At 38.4% G+C, this 19,775-nt stretch overlaps 2 protein-coding genes across 3 annotated transcripts in view; both read left to right on the top strand.

Annotated features, from left to right (window-relative positions):
• ENTPD1 (ectonucleoside triphosphate diphosphohydrolase 1) overlaps positions 1-12,137 on the top strand; it is a 207,696-nt gene extending 195,559 nt beyond the window's left edge. For both annotated transcript variants that reach the window (XM_063782061.1, XM_063782060.1), the window contains exon 10: positions 11,948-12,137. In XM_063782061.1, the coding sequence (XP_063638131.1) occupies positions 11,948-11,983 (36 nt within the window). In that variant the 3' untranslated portion in view covers positions 11,984-12,137. The remainder of the gene's footprint in view (positions 1-11,947) is intronic.
• Positions 1-19,775, top strand: part of CC2D2B (coiled-coil and C2 domain containing 2B) — a 170,277-nt gene that overhangs the window by 24,954 nt on the left and 125,548 nt on the right. The window lies entirely within an intron of this gene.

Below are 19,775 nucleotides of genomic sequence, written 5' to 3' on the forward strand. Positions count from 1 at the left end.
GACTGGTCCTCAGAAAAACCAAGGCAGGATTAAAGTGTTGGGACTTTCAGCTCTATCCCCCAACCTTTGGGGAGGGGAGAAAGGCTGTAGGTTAATCTCCTTGCCAATGGCCAGTGATTTAATCCATCATCCTACCTAACGAAGCTTCCATAAAAATACAAAAGGCTTGGGTTTGGACAACTTCTGGATAGCTGAACATGCGGAGGTTCCTAGAAGGTGGCTTGCCTGGAAAGGGCATGGAAGCCTGGCTCCCCTTCCCGCGTACTTTGCCCTGTGCATCTCTTGTCTGGTTGTTCCTCTGTATCCTTTGCAATGTCCTTTTTAATGAATGGGTAAACATAAGTGTTTCCCCGCATACTGTGAGGCACCCTAGGAAATTAATAGAATGATTTAGGAGGGGTTGTGGGAACTCTGATTTATAGTTGTCAGAAGTACAGACTGCAACCTGGGGCTTGTGATTGGCATCTGAAGTGGGGGACAGTTTTGTAAGACTAAGTCCTCAACCTATGGGATCTGATGCTATCTCCAGGTAGATAGTGTCAACAGAATTGAATTAGCGGACACCCAGATGGTGTACGTAGCAGAACTGCTTGATGTTTGTGGGAAAATCCCCACACATCTGGAGTCAGAAGTGTTGAGTAGCTGTGTGAGAGCAGGGAAAATACCTTTTTTCCTACATGTAACCTATCTATTCGAATCTATCTTACTCTCTGGTGCCAGAGTGATCTAAGATACATAACTTATTATGTGACTTCTACATAAAATGCCTCTGTGACTACATTTTGCCTTTAGGTTGCAATTCAAATCTTCGTAAGACAAGTCAGCTCCTTGGAGCTCTCACCCTTGCTATCTGCCCCTAGGTGAACCTATAATCTAGGCATTCTCACTACTTGTGAATCCCCCATGCGCCATGCTTTCACACCTCTGTGATCCAGCTTACATTGTTTTCTTTGCCTAGCCAACTCTTCCTTTACATTTCTGCTCAGACATCAGAATACTGACTCCACTTCTCCATTAACCTTCTCTGAGTACCCATACTTTCACTATCTGAAATTGCCTTATTTGTTGAATGCCTTTCTCCAGCACCATCCATACATTCGTTGTTTCATCCCATCATCAAATGTGTTTTAGGTGCCCAAAATATTCCAGATACCGTTTAAACACTTAAGAGATACCAAATCAATCAAAGTCCCTGTCCTCAAGAGGGACAGACCAAAAGCAAGTACACACATCATTTCTGATAGTAATAAGTGCTTTGACGGAAATCAAGATCATACAATCAACAGTGACTAGAAGAGAGGAACAGCACTAAATAAGACAGTCATGGAAGGCTGGCCCTCTGAGAAGGTGACATTTGAACCGAGCCATGCAAAGATAAAGCATTCTAGGCAGAGGAAACAGCAAGTGCAAAATCCCACCATGTAAGGCCTTGCAAGCCCACACAGATTTACAATCTTCATGGCCTGGTCTGGGTTAACCTGAAATAATCAAAAGGATCAAAATCCAGTCGAGATTATTCAAGTAAAAAGCTGGGAATAGCCATTTGGGAGACACAGACTCCAGAGAAATAGAGTCAGTGTTCCAAAGTTCAAAGTTAAATTATTGCATATATAGGCAGAAAACAAAGAAGTTTAGTAGGTTTATAACATTTTCTAGAACGCTAGTTTATGAGTTTCTTTTCTGTATGGCTTGTTTTCTTTACAGTTGGTTTTCATTTCCTTTCTGATTTAAAAGAGGTATTTAACACTCCATCTTAACACGGTGTGATAGCCATGAAACCTTTGGGTGAGAAACTAAAAGGGAAGTTAATCTATAATAAAAATCAACAGTAACAGGGAAGGGGTCTTTCCTGGAGCCCTTTAGTCATTTGTAACATTTTGTACAACAATGTAAGCAAGGAGGAAGGTTAATCTATAATCATAGAAACAAAGATTACAGCTTCCCAGGTTACAGCTGCTTGTAACGTGACTCAGGCCCCATAATCACATTTCTTTAAGGCTCAAAATAGTTTGGAGTTCCAATAGCTTAGATTTTGAATTACTTATTTTCACACCTGTCTTATTCATTGCTGAATCCTCAGAGCTAAGCAGAGTGCCAGGACACAGTAGGTATTCCATAAACACTTGTGGAATGGATAAAGTGTCTATTTGCTGGTTTACTTACCTATCTCCTTGAGGGCAAGGGCTCCTTCTGACCTCTGTAGGTCTAGTGTTGAGCTGTATGCCTGGCACATAGAGGTGCTTAACAGAGTTGCTAAGCAGCATATAAAAGATGTTGCTTGAGTACCATACAGCATATAAAAGATGTTGCATGAATACCATTATCTTCATTAGAGAAGATAAAATTAAATGGAAAGTATTCTTTAGAAATATGCCACTGAGTTTAGGCTAAAAGACACTAAGATTTTTGAATTGTTCCAGTGTTGCTTAGTTTCATAAAGTAGAAAACTGACATCCAGGCATGTTATAAAAGCAATCTTCTCAGGGAAAAATTATATATTAGTATCTATAAATAGCAATCACAACCTTAGATGGATATTAATGTTGACATGAGCTCAGAAAATGACTTATATGAATTCTAGTAAAAGATCCCCAGAGTTAATTTTCTGGTATTGTTAATTTTCAGATGTCAGCTATTGGGAAGAACATTTCTTTAGGTAGGGACTAAAAACAAGCACAAGTAAAAGGTTGCAAAGGGAAGAAGACTATAAGGAGAGAACATTTTATCAAGCAGCTCTTATAAGAAATTAGGAACCAATAAATTTTCCTCCCAGAATACCTGAATAAATACTGAGAAGGAAATCCCTAGCTTTCAGGCAAAATTCAGTTTCTGGTTTGATTTTATTTAGCTTATGAAACACTGAAAGATCATAATGCAAACAAAACAGATATGGTGTCAAAGAAACAAATATACATAAAACATTCATTCTTTTTATGAGCTATATAAACTATCCCAAAGACCTGTGATTTGAAAAGAAAGTGTTCCTTAGAGAAGTGGGGATTTTGTACATAACTGAGGTATGAGAAACATTTAGGGGTCATCTGGCAGACATGACAGCCAAAGTGACAAGAGAATGGGAATAAAAGCAAAGCCAAAGAAAGAGTTTTATAAAACCTCTACAGTGAGAAGAATAGGAGACAACCAAAGTGATTGAGAGCTATCAGAAAAGAGGCAAACCTGGATAATTACTGTGTTCAAAATAAAAAATATAAGTACAGGTTGAGGATCCCTCATCCATAATGCCCAGAAGTGTTTCAGATTTCAGATTTTTGTGGATTTTGGCATATTTGCACTATGCCAGTTGAGCATCCATAATCCCAAAATCTGAAATCTGAAATGCTCTAATGATCTTTCCTTTGAGTGTCAGTTTGGTGCTCAAAAAATTCCATATTTCGGAGCATTTCAATTTTCAGATATTTGGATTTGGCATTCTCAATCTGTATGTGTAGATGCCAGATGCTGCAAAGAAAAGGCTGCAGGATTTGGCTAGATTGTTGGTGATTTCTGAGAAGGCAATTTCATTAAGTGGTGAAAACAAACCACACATTTAAGAAGAGAATGGGACAGTAAAGAAATGGAGGTGGTGATCACAGACAAGGTGTTTTCAAATGTTTGACAATAGGCACAACAAGAAAGTGGAATAGTAGTTCATACAAGAGAATAGAAACCAACAGAATACTTCTAGGTATATTTGAAAGCAAGAGGAAAGCGGCAAGGGAGATTTAAGATGCCAGAGAGGAAAGTGATAGGGACAGTGAGATCCTAGAGCTAAAAAGGAATCACATTCTGTAGAAATGAAAGATTTTTTTCTTTAAAAAAAAAAAAAAAGGAAAATTTTTCTAAGAATAAGGCAAAGACTAATAAAAAGGGAAATGGGGTAGTGATCTATTCTTATAGTGATAATTAAATTCTATTGCCAGTAATCTTAAGCTTTATTGTAAAGAATCAATCTAAATGGGATAATGGCAGAAAGCCACTCAGGAATACAAAATGCAAATTATAAATAGGGAAATGTGAATTAAAAGCACAATGACATACCCTTTCAAACCCACTAAAATAATAAATAAAAATGATAGACAATAACAAATATTGGCAAGGCTAAACTCACTTTGGAAAATAGTTGGGCAATTTGTTTAAAAGTTAAATATAAATTTACCATATGACCCAGAAATTTCACTCCTAGATATCAATCCATGAGAAATGAAAACATTTATATCCATATAAAGACCTCCATATGAATGTTCTTAGCAACCTTATTAACAGTAGCCAAAAATGGGAAACAACTGAAATGTCCACTGTGAACCCTGAATATCTGAGATAGGTCTCAGTTAATTTAGAAAGTTTATTTTGCCGAAGTTGAGGACATGTGCCTGTGAGACAGCCTCAGGAGGTCCTGATGACATGTGGCCAAGATGGAGCACAGTTTGGTTTTATACATTTTAGGGAGACATGAGACATAAATCAAATATATAAGATGAACACTGGTTTTGTCTGGAAAGGTGGGACAACTCAAAGCTGGGAAGGGGCTTCCAGGTCATAAGTAGATAAGAGACAAATGGCTGCATTCTTTTGAGTTTCTGATTAGCCTCTCCAAAGGAAGCAATCAGATATGCATTTATCTCAGTGAGTAGAGGGGTGACTTTGAATACAATGGGAGGCCGGTTTGCCCTAAGCAGTCCAGGCCTGACTTTTCCCTTTAGCTTAGTGATTTTGGGGCCCCAAGATTAATTTTCCTTTCACACCACCTACTGATGAATAGGTAGACAAAATGTGGTATATCCATATAATGTACTATTATTCAGCAAAAACACAAATGAACTACTGATATATGCTGTATATCATGGACAAACCTCAAAAACATTATGCTAAACAAAAGAAGCCAAACACAAGAGACCAATATTGTATGATTCCATTTATATGAAATGTCCACATGAGACAAATCTCTAGAGACAGAAACTACATTAATTGTTGCCTGGGGTGGGGGAATAGGAATGAACAATTCATGAACATGAAGGTTCTTATTAGGGAGATAGAAGTGTTTTAAAACTGATGTACAGTAATAGATGCATAAATAGGTAAATTTAATAAAGATCATTAAATTGTATGCTTGAAGTGGGTGAATTATATGGTATGTTAAATACCTAACCAACAAACAAATGGAAACACATCCCATGTACATGGATGGGTAGATTCAATATTGTGAAAATGACCATACCGCCAAAAGCAATCTGTAAATTCAATGCATTCCCATCAAAATACCACTGTCATTCTTCACAGAACTAGAAAAAACAATCCTAAGATGCATATGGAACCAAAAAAGAGCCCACATAGTCAAAGCAAGACTAAGCAAAAAGAACAAATCTGGAGATATCACATTACCCGACTTCATACTATAAGGCCATAATAACCAAAACAGCATGGCACTGGTATAAAAAGAGGCACATAGACCAATGGAATAGAATAGAGAACCCAGAAATAAAGTCAAACACTTACAGCCAACTGATCTTCAACAAAGCAAACAAAAACATAAAGTGGGGAAAGGATACCCTATTCAACAAATTGTGCTGGGATAATTGGCAAGCCACATGTAGAAGAATGAAACTGGATCCTCATCTCTTACCTTATACAAAAATCAATTCAAGATGGATAAAAGACTTAAATCTAAGACCTAAAACCATAAAAATTCTAGAAGATAACATTGGAAAAACCCTTTTAGACATCGGCTTAGGCGAAGACTTCATAACCAAGAACCCAAAAGCAAATGTAACAAAGATAAATAGATGGGACTTAATTAAACTAAAAAGCTTCTGCACAGCAAGATAATAATAATAATAATAATAATAATAATAATAATAATCAGCAGAGTAAACAGACAACCCACAGAGTGGGAGAAAATCTTTGCAATCTATGCATCCAATGAAGGACTAATATCCAGAATCTACAGGAACTCAAACAAAGTAGCAGGAAAAAAACAAACAGTCCCATCAAAAAGTGGGCTAAGGACATGAATAGACAATTCTCAAAATAAGATATACAAATGGCCAACGAACATATGAAAAAATGCTCAGCATCACTGATTATCAGGGAAATGCAAATCAAAACCACAATGCAATACTACCTTACTCCTGCAAGAATAGCCATAATCAAAAAAATAAAAATAAATAGATGTTGGTGTGGATGTGGTGAAAAGGGAACACTTTTACACTGCTGGTAGGAATGTAAATTAGTACAACCACTATGAAAAACAGTGTGGAGATTCCTTAAAGAACTAAAAGTAGAACTACATTTGATCCAGCAATCCCACTACTGGGTATCTACCCAGAGGAAAAGAAGTCATTATACAAAAAAGATACTTACACACACTTGTTTACAGCAGCACAATTCACAATTGCAAAATCTGCAAAAATATGGAACCAGTACAAATGCCCATCAATCAACGAGTGGATAAAGAAAATGTGGTGTGTATACACACACACACACACACACACAAACACACACACACACACCCACGAGGGAATACCACTCAGCCACAACAAGGAATGAAATAATGGCATTTGTAGCAACCTGGATGGAACTGGAGACCATTATTCTAAGTGAAGTAACTCAGGAATGGAAAACCAAATATCGTATGTTCTCACTCATAAGTGGGAGCTAAGCTATGAGGACACAAAGGCATAAGAATGATACAATGAACTTTGGGGACTTGGGGGAAAGGCTGGGAGAGGGGATGAGGGATAAAAGACTATACACTGGGTACAGTGTACACTGCTTGGGTGATGGGTGCACCAATATCTCAGAAATCACCACTAAAGAACTTCTGCACGTAAGCAAACATCACCTGTTCCCCAAAAACTATTGAAATAAAAAATATTAAAATGAATAAACATCATATATAATTTGGTTTATCCAGTAAATGACTAACTTTAAGAGAAATTCACAAATTGATTTTAAATGATTTAAATTTTTGTAACAAATTAGAATCCCCTATGCTTGATAAAACAATTAGTAAAACTAAGTAGAATCAAGTAATCTTTTCTGCATTTTAGTGTTCCTGATTCTTTTGAGCAAATATAGAGGCCTGAAGACAATTTCATTTTAGAGTTTAAGAATTCTTCAGAATTTGTTTGATCCAAATCCCTCCATGTACTGGGGTCACTTGTGACAAGAAAAAAGAAAACCTTGACCATGGTCACATGGTAAGTCGGTAGCAGAACTAGACAAAAACTCAGCTCTCCTGATTTCTAATCTAATACTTTTTTCATTATCCCATGCAACCTCCCACATTTTCAGAACAGAAACAGAAAAATTAGAAGGAGAAAAGTAACCCAAACTCATAGGACTGTATCTTTTTTGGATTCCTATAAATACTCTTAAGCTTTGTTTCAGGAAGCAGTTACTTGGAAACAGTTTGATCCTTTCAGGTCTCGCTGTTAAGACTTATTAGGTAAGATCAGAGTAGTGTTTAGTCTAGAGTTCATCATTCCCCACTATTGAGACAAGGCCCTTCTGAACTCTATCCAGTATCCTGTGAATTATGAGGTTTTCCATAGATCAGAGTAGTGTTAGTCTAGAGCTCATTATTCCTTACTATTATGAGGTTTTCCATAGATCAGAGTAGTGTTTAGTCTAGGGCTCATTATTTCCCACTATTGAGACAATGCTCTTCTGAATGCTACCCAGTATCCTGTGAATTATGAGGTTTTCCATAACCTCATAATGGCTGGTGGGAAAAGTCCCTATTGCCAGCCCTATGTGAGCTCCAAGTACTGTTCCTTCTAACCTTCTAGAGTAGCTCTTTCTCCAGCCTCAGGTACTTTCCTGAAATGCAGGGAAACCTTCTGCATTCCAGGAAAGTATCTGAGGGTTGGTAAAGAGTACCCTAGAATACTCTCCCTGGGCAGTACTCTCTTGTCCAGTGCTAGCTGCCTTGGTTTCCCAGGCGTCTCAGTTCTGTCCCCTTAACTTGGCAGTGACTTGCTCCATCATGATTCCCACTTTCTGCACCATGACCTGGAAACTCTCTCAAGGCAGCAAGCTGGGACATTTCTCAGAGATCACTGTCCTTCATTGCCTGATATCCAACTTCTTGGAAATTGTTGTTTCATATATTTTCTTCACTTTTTTTTGTTGTTGTTGTTTCAGGTGGGAGGGTTAATCTGGTCCTTGTTACTTCCTCTTATCTGAAAGCAGAAGTCCCAGTGGTGTCATTTTTTTTTTCTTACTCTGAAATCTTGGGTCTAACAACTCTCTCCTACTTTATGAATTGGCTAATAACAATTCCTTTTCTTTTAATAGCCTTTTCTTTTATCTGTTCTCATAATGAGAAGCACAATTAAATGCTTATAAAGCTTTGATAAGAGGTACTTGGCAAAAATAAACAATTTAAGTATGATGACTACTGACAAAGACTCTCCTTAAGCAAAATTTAGTCAGGTCCCTTTGAGCCCATTTTCTACTAGGCCCGGTACTTGGGCCTTGTCCTCAAGAGCAAGAATCCTGTTAAGTCAGTTTTGTAAGAATCCCATCCTCATATCTGACCTCCCTCAATATCTGATCAAATTCCTCATCCTCCATTGCCCCCGAGGTGTTGTCTGATCATCCTGGCCTGCCTTCAGCAAGAATCCTGTTAGGTCTGTTTAACCAGAATTACCTTTTACCTTGATGTTTCCTCCTAGGAATTTTCCATCCACTGACCCCATTCTGTTCCTTGGTATGAATCCCCCCTTATTCTTCTTCTTTTCAGAACTGAGCACAGTTCTATACTCAAGTCCCTTACTTTATTGCAATAGTTCCTGAGTAAAATCTATTTTTTACTGCTTTCTTTACTGTCTAGCTCTGGTTTTAATACTATGTCTAATTTTACATAAAAATCCTTTATCACATATTCCACACTTTGAAACTCTAGCACTATCAACACCTAAGCTGAAAATGGTCTCTTATCCCTTAAAATTAAGGTTGTAAAAGTATTAAACTAAACAATAAAAAAAAAAAATCCACCTTGTTGTCATTGGCCCTAATTCTATATACTCCAAATACAAACAACTGTAGTGATTATGTCCCATTTAAGATTCTCTGCATTCCCTTTCCACATATTGGGAATTATTTCTATAAAGGCAGTAAGCAGGGTCAATGAAAACTTTAATCATTGCATTTTGGAGCCAAAGGGGACCTCAGAAAATCAATTTCTAATTGCTGTCTTTGTGGAGGTCAAAAACTGAAGTCTTGAAAGAATTTAACTGTCTTACTACTATATTATAGGAGACATGAGACTCAGTCATTATCCATCTTGAATTTTTAGTGATTTAAAATGTAGTATTATAGGCCGGGTGCGGTGGCTCACGCCTGCAATCCCAGCACTTTGGGAGGCTGAGGCGGGCGGATAACGAGGTCAGAAGATCGAGACCATCCTGGCTAACACGGTGAAACCTTGTCTCTACTAAAAATACACACAAAAAATTAGCCGGGCGTGGTGGCGGGCACCTGTAGTTCCAGCTACTCAGGAGGCTGAGGCAGGAGAATGGCATGAACCCGGGAGGCGGAGCTTGCAGTGAGCCGAGATCGCACCATTACACTCCAACTGGGGCGACAGTGCGAGACTCCATCTCAAAAAAAAAAAGGAAAATTTAGTATTACCATTGAACTCAACACTTGAAAAATGGTAGAACCATCCACATGTATAGTAAAACTACTATTTCCTTTGACTTAAATCTGGAACTTTAAAATATCAGACTTTAAAAGTGCATTAGCTTTTTAATCACTGGCATCATACTGCATCTAGTAAAATTCCACTTTTTCATGTGAACTGCTAAGACAGATGCTTTCATATCTTGTCACTGCAATTTTTAGTTTTCTCATAAGGTCTAAGAATTATTTTCCTCTAGAGCAGGGTTTTAAAATTCTGCTCTTCGAAGTGTCCTTCTGCCCCTTAGTCTGTGGGTGGAAAGTGAAGGAAGGAGAATAATTATGATGTCAAGTGGACTGAGTCTGGATCCTCAATCCCCTGCTTCAACCAACCCAACTCCCCACTTACCGTATCTGCTTTATATAACGGGCTTCGGAGCAAGATTTAATTGAAAGATTTCTCTGTTAAAGTTCAAAAACTACTGTTGTAATACCCATCTCACTTACGTTTTTATTTCTTCTGTTTTCATCATATTGCTGTCTTTCCCTCCTTTTGTTTCTCTGTCCCTTTTTCACTTTTCCTATTTGCAACTATATTTCCTTCTAGTTATTTTGCTTTTTTAAAAGGATAAGTTCAGTGTTTTTTTTCCTCTTTGCACAACCAATGGTTTTTAGAAAAATAATATTGTATGAGTATATGAAGGACTAAAAACATTGCTAAGAGATTATTCATGGGCAATTCTGAAATTAATATTAAAATAACCAAGAGAATATCTTAATTCACTTTCCAAGTGCAGTATTAAAAAAAAAATTCTTGCCAGGTGTGGTGCCTCACGCCTGTAATCCTAGCACTTTGGGAGGCCGAGGTGGGCAGATCATCTGAGGTCAGGAGTTTGAGACTAGCCTGGCCAACATGGCGAAACCCCACCTCTACTAAAAATACAAAAATTAGCCAGGCGTGGTGGCGGGCGCCTGTAATCCCAGCTACTCAGAAGGCTGAGGCAGGAGAATCACTTGAACCCAGGAGGCGGAGGTTGCAGTGGGCCGAGATCACGCCACTGCACTCCAACCCGAGTGACAGAGCAGGACTCTGTCTTAAAAAAACAAAATAACAACAAAACAAAAAACAAACTTTCTATTTTAAGACCTACCCATGATAACAATATACATTTGCAACTTTACCTTAACTTCATAATATCTTGTGGTGTATGTTAAATCAATAATTAATCCGAGCTCCTCATTTAGTGCTTTTATTGCGCTAATCAAGTCTTTTGGTATAAACTTCTGGGTTGGAGTAAGTCTCTGATTAACTGTCTATGATGAAAAATGAAAAATAAGGTTATAAAATACAGATAAAATGTTAACATTAAACATAGAACAAGGAAGAGAAAAAACATAAGACAATAAAAAGACTTGGTGAAAATGTCATAGCATAAGAATATTGACAAGCTTTTAACTAACTAGAGCTGTACAAATTGCCTAAACATATTCACATCCTTTGCCTCAGTGATTTCATGTCTTGGAAATTATCCTAAGGCAAGTATCAGAAATATTGGGGAAAAAGAGTTTGGGCGTAACATTCACTGCAACATTATGTATAATAGAAACACATTGGAATATCATGTTGCTGTTAAAAATCACATTTCTCAAAATTATTATTATTATTATTATTATGAGACAGAGTCTCACTCTGTCACCCAGGCTGGAGTGCAGTGGCGCAATCTTGGCTCACTGCAAGCTCCGCCTCCTGGGTTCACGCCATTCTCCTGCCTCAGCCTCCCGAGTAGCTGGGACTACAGGTGCCCACCACCACGCCTGGCTAATTGATTATTATTTTTTTAAATGAGGTCTCACTCTGTCACCTAGGATGTGGTGTAATGGTGCTGTCATAGCTCACTGTATTCTTGAACTCTTGGGCTCAAGGGATCCTCCTTCCTCAGCCTCCCAAGTAGCTAGGACTACAGGTAGGCACTACCCTACCCAGGTATTAATTTTTTTTTTTTTTTTTTGGAGATAGGGTCTTGCTATGTTGTTGCCCAGGCTGGTCTTAAACTTCTGGCCTCAAGTGATCCTCCCACCTTGGCCTCCCAAAGTCCTTGGATTACAGGCACCAGCCACCATGCCTGGCCACAAAGACTATTTAATAAGGAAAAATCCTCAAAATGTTACATAAAGATCACATCACAAAACTTTTACATATAGTGTTATTCTGATTTATTTTTGAAGGGGTAGGGAGAAGGAAAATATATCACTATTTTAAAAGTGGAATTTCAATTGTTTTTCTTCTATACTCATATGTTTTCCATTTTTTTTCTATTTCCAACAGAAACTTTCTGTAAATGCTACTGTCATTACAGGATAAACTTCAAATCTACTGTGATTCTTTAAGGCCGTATACACACAGACTTATCCATATATTGAGTCTTACCTTTCACCACAGATCCCACCTGGAAACACTCTCCAGTCCGGCAGCTCTCCTTACAGTCCAACAAATACATTAAGTTCGTTCCTCTTTCTGTGTCTTGTACCTTTCCTTAGGCTCCTTGACCATCTAAATCAGGGTTTCTCAACTGGGCACTAATATTTGGGGTGAAAAATTGTTGTGGGGCTGTCCTGTGCATTGCGGGACATTTAGCAGCATCCCTGGCCTCTGCATACTGAATGCCAATAGCACCCCCTCCCCAAACCCTCCAAGTTATGACAATCAAACATGTCTCCAGACATTGTCAAATGCCTCCTGGTGGACAAAATCACCCTGGCATGACTCACTGAAACTAATGCTTTAAGTAATTAATGTAATATAGTCCAAGTACATAAGTCTGAGTGGTCCAGCTTGATCCATAGGGAGTGATGAACGGACTGCACAGTCTTTAAATGACCTTCTGCAATAATACTTCAGCCAAACTTCTGAGAAAAAGTTAGGAAGGACAATTCTAGATTCTACTCTCATAAGAATCTGATGTACCGGTGTTTTATATTGCTTAAGAATGGATCCATACAAATTAGATCTAACTCCTACTCTCACTTCAAACCCTAACTCAAATCCTATAAGAAACCTCCAGCCAACATAACCCATAGCCATCTCTCCCTTTTCTAAACCTATATGAAGTGGTCATTTGTTTGAATGACAAATTTTTTTTCAATGTTTCTTGGCTATAGGTTCCAACAGAACTAGATTGCATGTACATAGCTTTATAATTGAAATAATCTAGGTCAGAACATATATCATTTACTAAAATTTACAAGCAGTATAATATACTCTGATATCTTCAGAATATTATGAATTTTTAAAGCTCCTAAGGAATTGAAAATTAACTTGTCAGCTAATGTGGTAACTTAACTAACTATTCAAGTGAATAATGAGACAGAAGCCTAAAATCTTAACTGCATTTTTCTTCATTTATTGAAAGCAATTTCAAACATAGGACTTCATTCTACTTCCCATCCTACTCTATAATCTGGCGATCAAAGCGTTATTTAACACTGTAGTAATAACTTCCTATTACAGTGAACTGAAATGCCAGACATTTGACTCAATTTAGCATATATTTTACTTATTTCAAAAAGAATTTAAAGCCACTTAAAATACAAATAAAATTTAAGTAGTAAATAAAGAACATGTAAACATTAACAAAATACAGATCATAAAGACCAGTCTGGATGTTAACTGAATTTCACATTCACCTCTCAGCGTCCAAGAAGCAAAAGCAAAAAAAAAAAAAATTTAAAAAATTTAAAAAGGGAAATCATTTATATATCACACAATATTTAAATATCCAAAAGAAAGCATTTTTTACTACTGAATCCTAAAAGATACCATTCATGTGACTGGGCATGACATTTAACATGACTGGCGTGACTCACTGAAACTAATGCTTTAAGTAATTAAGGTAATATAGTCCAAGTACATAAGTCTGAGTGGTCCAGCTTGATCCATAGGGAGTGATGAACAGACTGCACAGTCTTTAAATGACCTTCTGCAATAATACTTCTTTCAGCCAAACTTTTGAGAAAAAGTTAGGAAGGACAATTCTAGATTCTACTCTCTTACAAGAATCTGATGTGCTGGTGTTTTATATTGCTTAAGAATGGATCCATACAAATTAGAGGCCCACAGATATGAAGAGCAAACCCACAGTATCTAGCACTTGGTAAGCAGTCACTATTTTTTCTTAAAGCCAATTAGACAATAAGGCTGGCATCTTACTGAGCAAGATAAGAAACTAGAACTCTTACCTAGATAGAAGAGTTCCATCTAGAGGAAGACTTGATACTAGAGAACTTTTATATATCACCAATCCTAACTGCCCCTTGAGGCCACTCCTAATTTGCAAAGTAAAAGTATGTTATCAGTGTACTGAAGATAATTACGCAGGAGTATGCACACAGTTCATTTAAAAGCTGTAAATGGTTAGATTCACATTGAAAGGAATCCAGGATAGTCTTATTTTGCACTTTCAAAAACATGTATTTAATCTGCCAAGATATCTGCTATCTGTAGTGTTATTAAAATGCAGGTTTTCATCATTCTCAGCAAAGTAACACAAGAAGAGAAAACCAAACATGGCATGTTCTCACTCGTAAGTGAGAGTTGAACAACGAGAACACATGGACACAGGGAGGGGAACATCACACACCAGGGCCTGTAGGGGGGGTGGGGGCTGGAGGAGGGATAGCATTGGGAGAAATACCTAATGTAAGTGACGAGCTGATGGGTGTAGCAAACTAACATGGCACATGTATACCTATGTAACAAACCTGCACATTGTGCACATGTATCCCAGAACTTAAAAAGTATAATTTTAAAAAAAAGAAGAAAAATGCAGGTTTTATAGAAACATCAGTTAACTGAAGTATATATTAAGTTTATGCGACTTATAACTAGTTACTGTCTACTAAAACAAAGGTCAATGTAAGCTGTGCACAACAAAATATTAAATTTGACAGACCTTCCCACAAAATAGGTATACTACTACTCTATAAATCTATAGATCAAGAAAACTGATCTATAGATTGATTTATAGGTCAATAGTATGGCTATATTTGAATCTCACTTGCTTTTCATTAAGATAAAGTGAATTGAGAAGCAAGCAAAATAGTGTTTTACTGGACAACACTGGTAAATATCAGGGTCTAAATTTAATCTGAGGAACATAAAAATTCCTCAGATTATTTTGCAACTCTTCATAATATGAAAAGTCAGATTTATGCAAAGAATCAAGATCCAATTACAGAGCAACTTAACATAAAAGCTCTATAAGCCACACACTTTTAAAAATGTATCAAAAGCAGGTACTACCAAGAATATACAGTTGCTAAAATTGGGGAGGTAAATACTTTGTTCAACTCCAAATAATTGGTGACAGTATAAATTTCTTTAAGCCACATTCTTCTTGCCAGGAAAGAAGCTGGGTTTAAGGAAAACTCAGCTGCTTGCTACCGATTTGAGCTGGAAGAATGAGTCAAACTAACATTCACTTATGCAGCAGACAGCAACCCTGTTCACACCTTTGTCTTAAGTTAGGTGAGGGGGCATCAACTACCCTTTAGGACACCTACAATTCCATGGTAAAATGTCAGCAATAAGCTGGGCCTTGTTCTCTTTTGGGGTCTCAGAGTGGTCTTACCCTCAACCACTAAATGTAAAAGAATCCCTTTGAAAATCACCCCCCAACTTTTGAAAATGAATGCTGAACTGAATAGTATTTTTTTGGAGTGAGGTTTTGCTAAAGAATGAGCAATAATAAATTTAAGCTTCAATTACTTTTTGTGCTATTGCTATATAATTTTGAGTCAGTTCATTTTGTAAGTAACAAAGATGAAAATCACAAAAGATTTATTGAAAGCTGTTTATGGCAGCATATACTGAAACCTAGATGCAAAGACAGTTCCTTTCTCATTTTGGAATCAGTATTTATTCTTTTCTACCAGCCCCCATCCCTGCCCATCTTTCTCTCTCTTCTTGTGTGTTTGTTTTGCAGGGGAAAGCAGAGGGGGAAGTAGAGACCTTCCTTTTTTTAGGTTAATACAGTGAAACTCCACTTAAAATGGACTTCCTGGATTCCCTTCCAGAGATTGGTTCAAAAACTCTGTGATGGAGTTCAGGAATCTGCATTTTAAATAAACACTCCTAATAACTTTGATGCTGGTAGTCCAAGAACAACACTGAAAAGCAAGGTGCATGGATAAGTAGAGTAGTGTTTTGCCAGGTGGAACAGTCCATTCTAGGCAGAGAACAGAAGTAAAGGCATGATGGCATCAATGTGCATCATGTGCCTGAGGAACAGGTGCTTAAGGTCCTTAACTTTGCTGGTCCTCAGTTTCTGCATCTGATAAAAGAAGAGCTGACCTACATTGTTTTTGAGGTCCTTCCCAAAGTTAATATTTGATCATCACCCAAAGTACACAGGAATCATGGTTCACTGTTCACAGATGATACTGTGCTAATTGCTACTCATTTATTCAACAAACAAATGAAGAAATTCAGTGTCAGCCCTCAGTTTTTAGTCTGGTGGAGAGAGAGACAGATGAGTAATTACTATACAGTGCCATACAGAAGGAATTAGTGGTGGCATCACAAAGAAAGTAATGCTTGAGCAGAAACTTTATGGGGAAAAGTTGACAGGATTCCAGCAAGGAATGGCTTGTGCAAAGAAAACTACATGCTGTGACCAGGATACAGTTAATGGTTTGGCATGGTTTTAGCACAGTGTGCATGCTGGAGAATCGAAGAAAAACAAAGTTTTGGAAGAAAGGAGCTAGTTCATATATGTCAGGCAGAGAGCTCAGATTTTACTATATGGAGGAACTGAAAGCAGGGGATCAGGTCTGCACTTTAGGAACACAGTTCTGGTGATAATATAATGAAAGAAACAAGAAGGAGATAACTGGGAGACAAGTTAGTTAGTCAGTGAATGTCAAGAGATGCTGGCTGCTAAAGCACAGCCATGAGGACAAAGACAGGCTCCAAAGAACAGCTATTCAGGCAGCAGAATTAACCTGCTGAATGTGTGTGGAATGACTTTAAAAAATGGAATTTCAGGATTGTTCTTAGTTTTCACTGGGGTGACTGAACAGATACTGGCCTCATTCACGAAACAGGAAACACAGGGAATAAATCTGGGGAGGGAAGGTTGGTTTTGAACTCTATACACTTCGGGTACTTTGGGTACTGGGGTAAGGGTGTCACCATCAGGAGCTCAGGTAAGAAGTCCAGGCTAAAGAGAGATTTGGAGGTCATTTCCCTAAACTGGTGGTTGAAGCTATGAGATTACTCATAGGGAACAACAGAAACTGAAAAGAGAAAAAGATCAAGGACAAAACCTTAAAGAGCAACAACTGCGGCAAGGGGGACAGAGGAAAAGGTTTGTTTATTTATATGACAAACTTCAACATGTTTAGATGCCAAGGAGAAGAAAATGACTACAAAAGCATAGAAAAGGTATTAGAGCAAGCTTGTCCAATCTGCAGCCCACAGGCTCCATGTGGCCCAGGACTGCTTTGAATGTGGCCCAAGACAAATTTGTAAACTTTCTTAAAACATTTTGAGAGTTCTTTGCAATTTTTTATTTTTTGAGCTCATCAGCTATCGTTAGTGTATTTTATGTATGGCCCAAGACATTTCTTCTTCTTCCAATATGGCCCAGGGATGCCAAAAAATTGGACACCCCACACTAGAGCAAGATCCCAGAGGAACTGGTACTGCAAATTTAAAATAACCTAAGAGGTGGGAGAAGAATGGTAGAAACTGATGTTTGTGAAAACAATGAAACAAGGAAAGTTCAAGACTGGGAAATGGTCTACAGAGCCAAGTGCAGAAAAGAAGCCTAAGAAGATATTTTGGGTTTGGCAATCACAAAGTCCTTGGTGGCATGATTAGGTGGTGGAAGCCAGAACTCTGTGGGTAGAAGAGTTAACAAGTAAGGGAAGGGAAAAAAAGATTACCTTTTTCTCTAAATGTGGCTGTAAAAAAGGAGAGAGAGAAGAAATCTGAGAATAATCCCAGTGGATGGTTTTTCTTTTTGTTTTTGTTTTGTTGGATAGGGCAGATAAAGCCAGGGGAGGGAGGTGGGGAAAGGGTATACTGAAGATAAAAAGGGAGGGTTAAATGATGAAATAAGGCCCCAGAGGAGGCAGAATGAATGGGATCTAGGACATATATTGGATCATCTGTAGATAGAAAAAAAAAAAAAAAAGAAATAAACCAAACATACCTCTTCATCTGAGACAGGATATCTGCTGATGTTAAGTTGGCCTGGTGGTCAGTGTCACAGTATTCATGTCTGAGAGTCTCTGTTTCCTCTGAAAAAGCCAAGCCAGCTGCTGAAAGTACAAGGTCAAAAGTAGAGTAGAAGGTTTAAGGAACGATAAAAGTTAGAATAGTAGCTGTGGGTGAGAAAGGAAAAGAATGGCTGAGCTACATTATGGACCATGCCATATCATCAGGGCAATAATCTGGTTACATGATTTTCACTAATACAATTACCTTTCTATATGAGGAGAGAAAGCAAATGGCTAGACTAAACTAGAATAATAGGTATGCTGGACAAAAGTGGAAGAAACACAAAAGGCAAAGAAATTGTGGATACTGATGTGGGTAAATAATAAAACAAGGAGTGTGGGCTAGACAAGGAAGAAAGTCAATGTAGGTAGAGGCTGATGATGACAAAATAGTCATCAAGGGACAGCGTCTTCATGAGGTCAGGGATTAAGTATAGAAGAATAAGGCAGAGGAAGAGATGAAAGAAACAGGAAGATGAGAAGAGAATACTAGAGTTCCTGATTGTTAATATGGAACAGTCTTAGATATTATGGTCCTGCAGTCAGTCAGTCATGGCAGTAAGTTAAGGGAATATGGGGTGCTGGACCTGTGATGCACATGACTGCTTTAGTCCCCCCAGAACCTTGTGGCAATTGAGTATGAAAGAAAGACTGGCCAGGCACAGTGGCTCATGCCTGTAATCCCAGCACTTTGGGAGGCCGAGGCGGGTGGATCACCTGCGGTCAGGAATTCAAGACCAGCCTGGCCAACATGGTGAAACCCGGTCTCTCCTAAAAATACAATTAGCTGGGCGTGGTGGTGCACGCCTGTAGTCCCAGCTACTCGGGAGGCTGAGGCAGGAGAATCGCCTGAACCAGGGAGGCAGAGGTTGCAGTAAGTTGAGATCATACTACTGCACTCCAAACTGGGCTGACAGAGACTCCGTCTCAAAAAAAAAAAAAAAAAAAAGACTTGAGTTGGGTACTAAATTCCTTAATGAACATGAGTGACCAGGCAGCTGGTAAATAACAGTGAGGAGAGGGAAAAGGGCTCATTACAGAAGAGTTTCTGGTAAGTTTTACAAGGGTGGAATGGAATGGCGTAGCAATGGCCATGAGGAGATGGCGAATACAGATACCAGCTCTGGGTCCTGGGGTGGGATGGAATGGCCTAGCAATGGCCATGAGGAAATGGCGAATACAGATACCACCTCTAGGGGGCGGGGGGCGCGGGCAGGCACGGCTTTCGCTGTGGTGAATTGCTGGGAAAGCAGTGTCTTCAGGAGACAGCCAGGTACCCAATATCACAAGGAGGAATGTTTTGTGAACAAGAAGATATAAAGACATAGAGGGGTGAGAACATGTGGTGTTTGGTTTTTTGTCCTTGCGATAGTTTGCTGAGAATGATGGTTTCCAGCTTCATCCATGTCCCTACAAATGACATGAACTCATCATTTTTTATGGCTGCATAGTATTTCATATGAGAATTGAACAATGAGAACACTTGGACACAGGAAGGGGAACACCACACACCAGGGCCTGTTGTGGAATGGGGGGAGGGGGAGGGATAGCATTAGGAGCTATACCTAATGTAAATGACGAGTTAATGGGTGCAGCACACCAACATGGCACATGTATACATATGTAACAAACCTGCACGTTGTGCGCATGTACCCTGGAACTTAAAGTATGATAAAATATATATATATATAAATTTTAAAAAAGATATAGAGGGGTTTACATATGGGGAGTCTAGAAAAAGAGTTTACAGTTTCCAGAAGAAGGCAGATAGTGAGACGATCAGCAGATGGAGAAGGTGTGGGAATGAGGCTGCGAGAAGGGATAAATTATCTGGGTTGTTACCAAGTATGACAGAGACTATAGACAGGGTGGGA

The sequence above is a fragment of the Pan troglodytes genome, chromosome 8 (assembly GCF_028858775.2).
Source record: "Pan troglodytes isolate AG18354 chromosome 8, NHGRI_mPanTro3-v2.0_pri, whole genome shotgun sequence".
NCBI classification, from domain to species: domain Eukaryota; kingdom Metazoa; phylum Chordata; class Mammalia; order Primates; family Hominidae; genus Pan; species Pan troglodytes.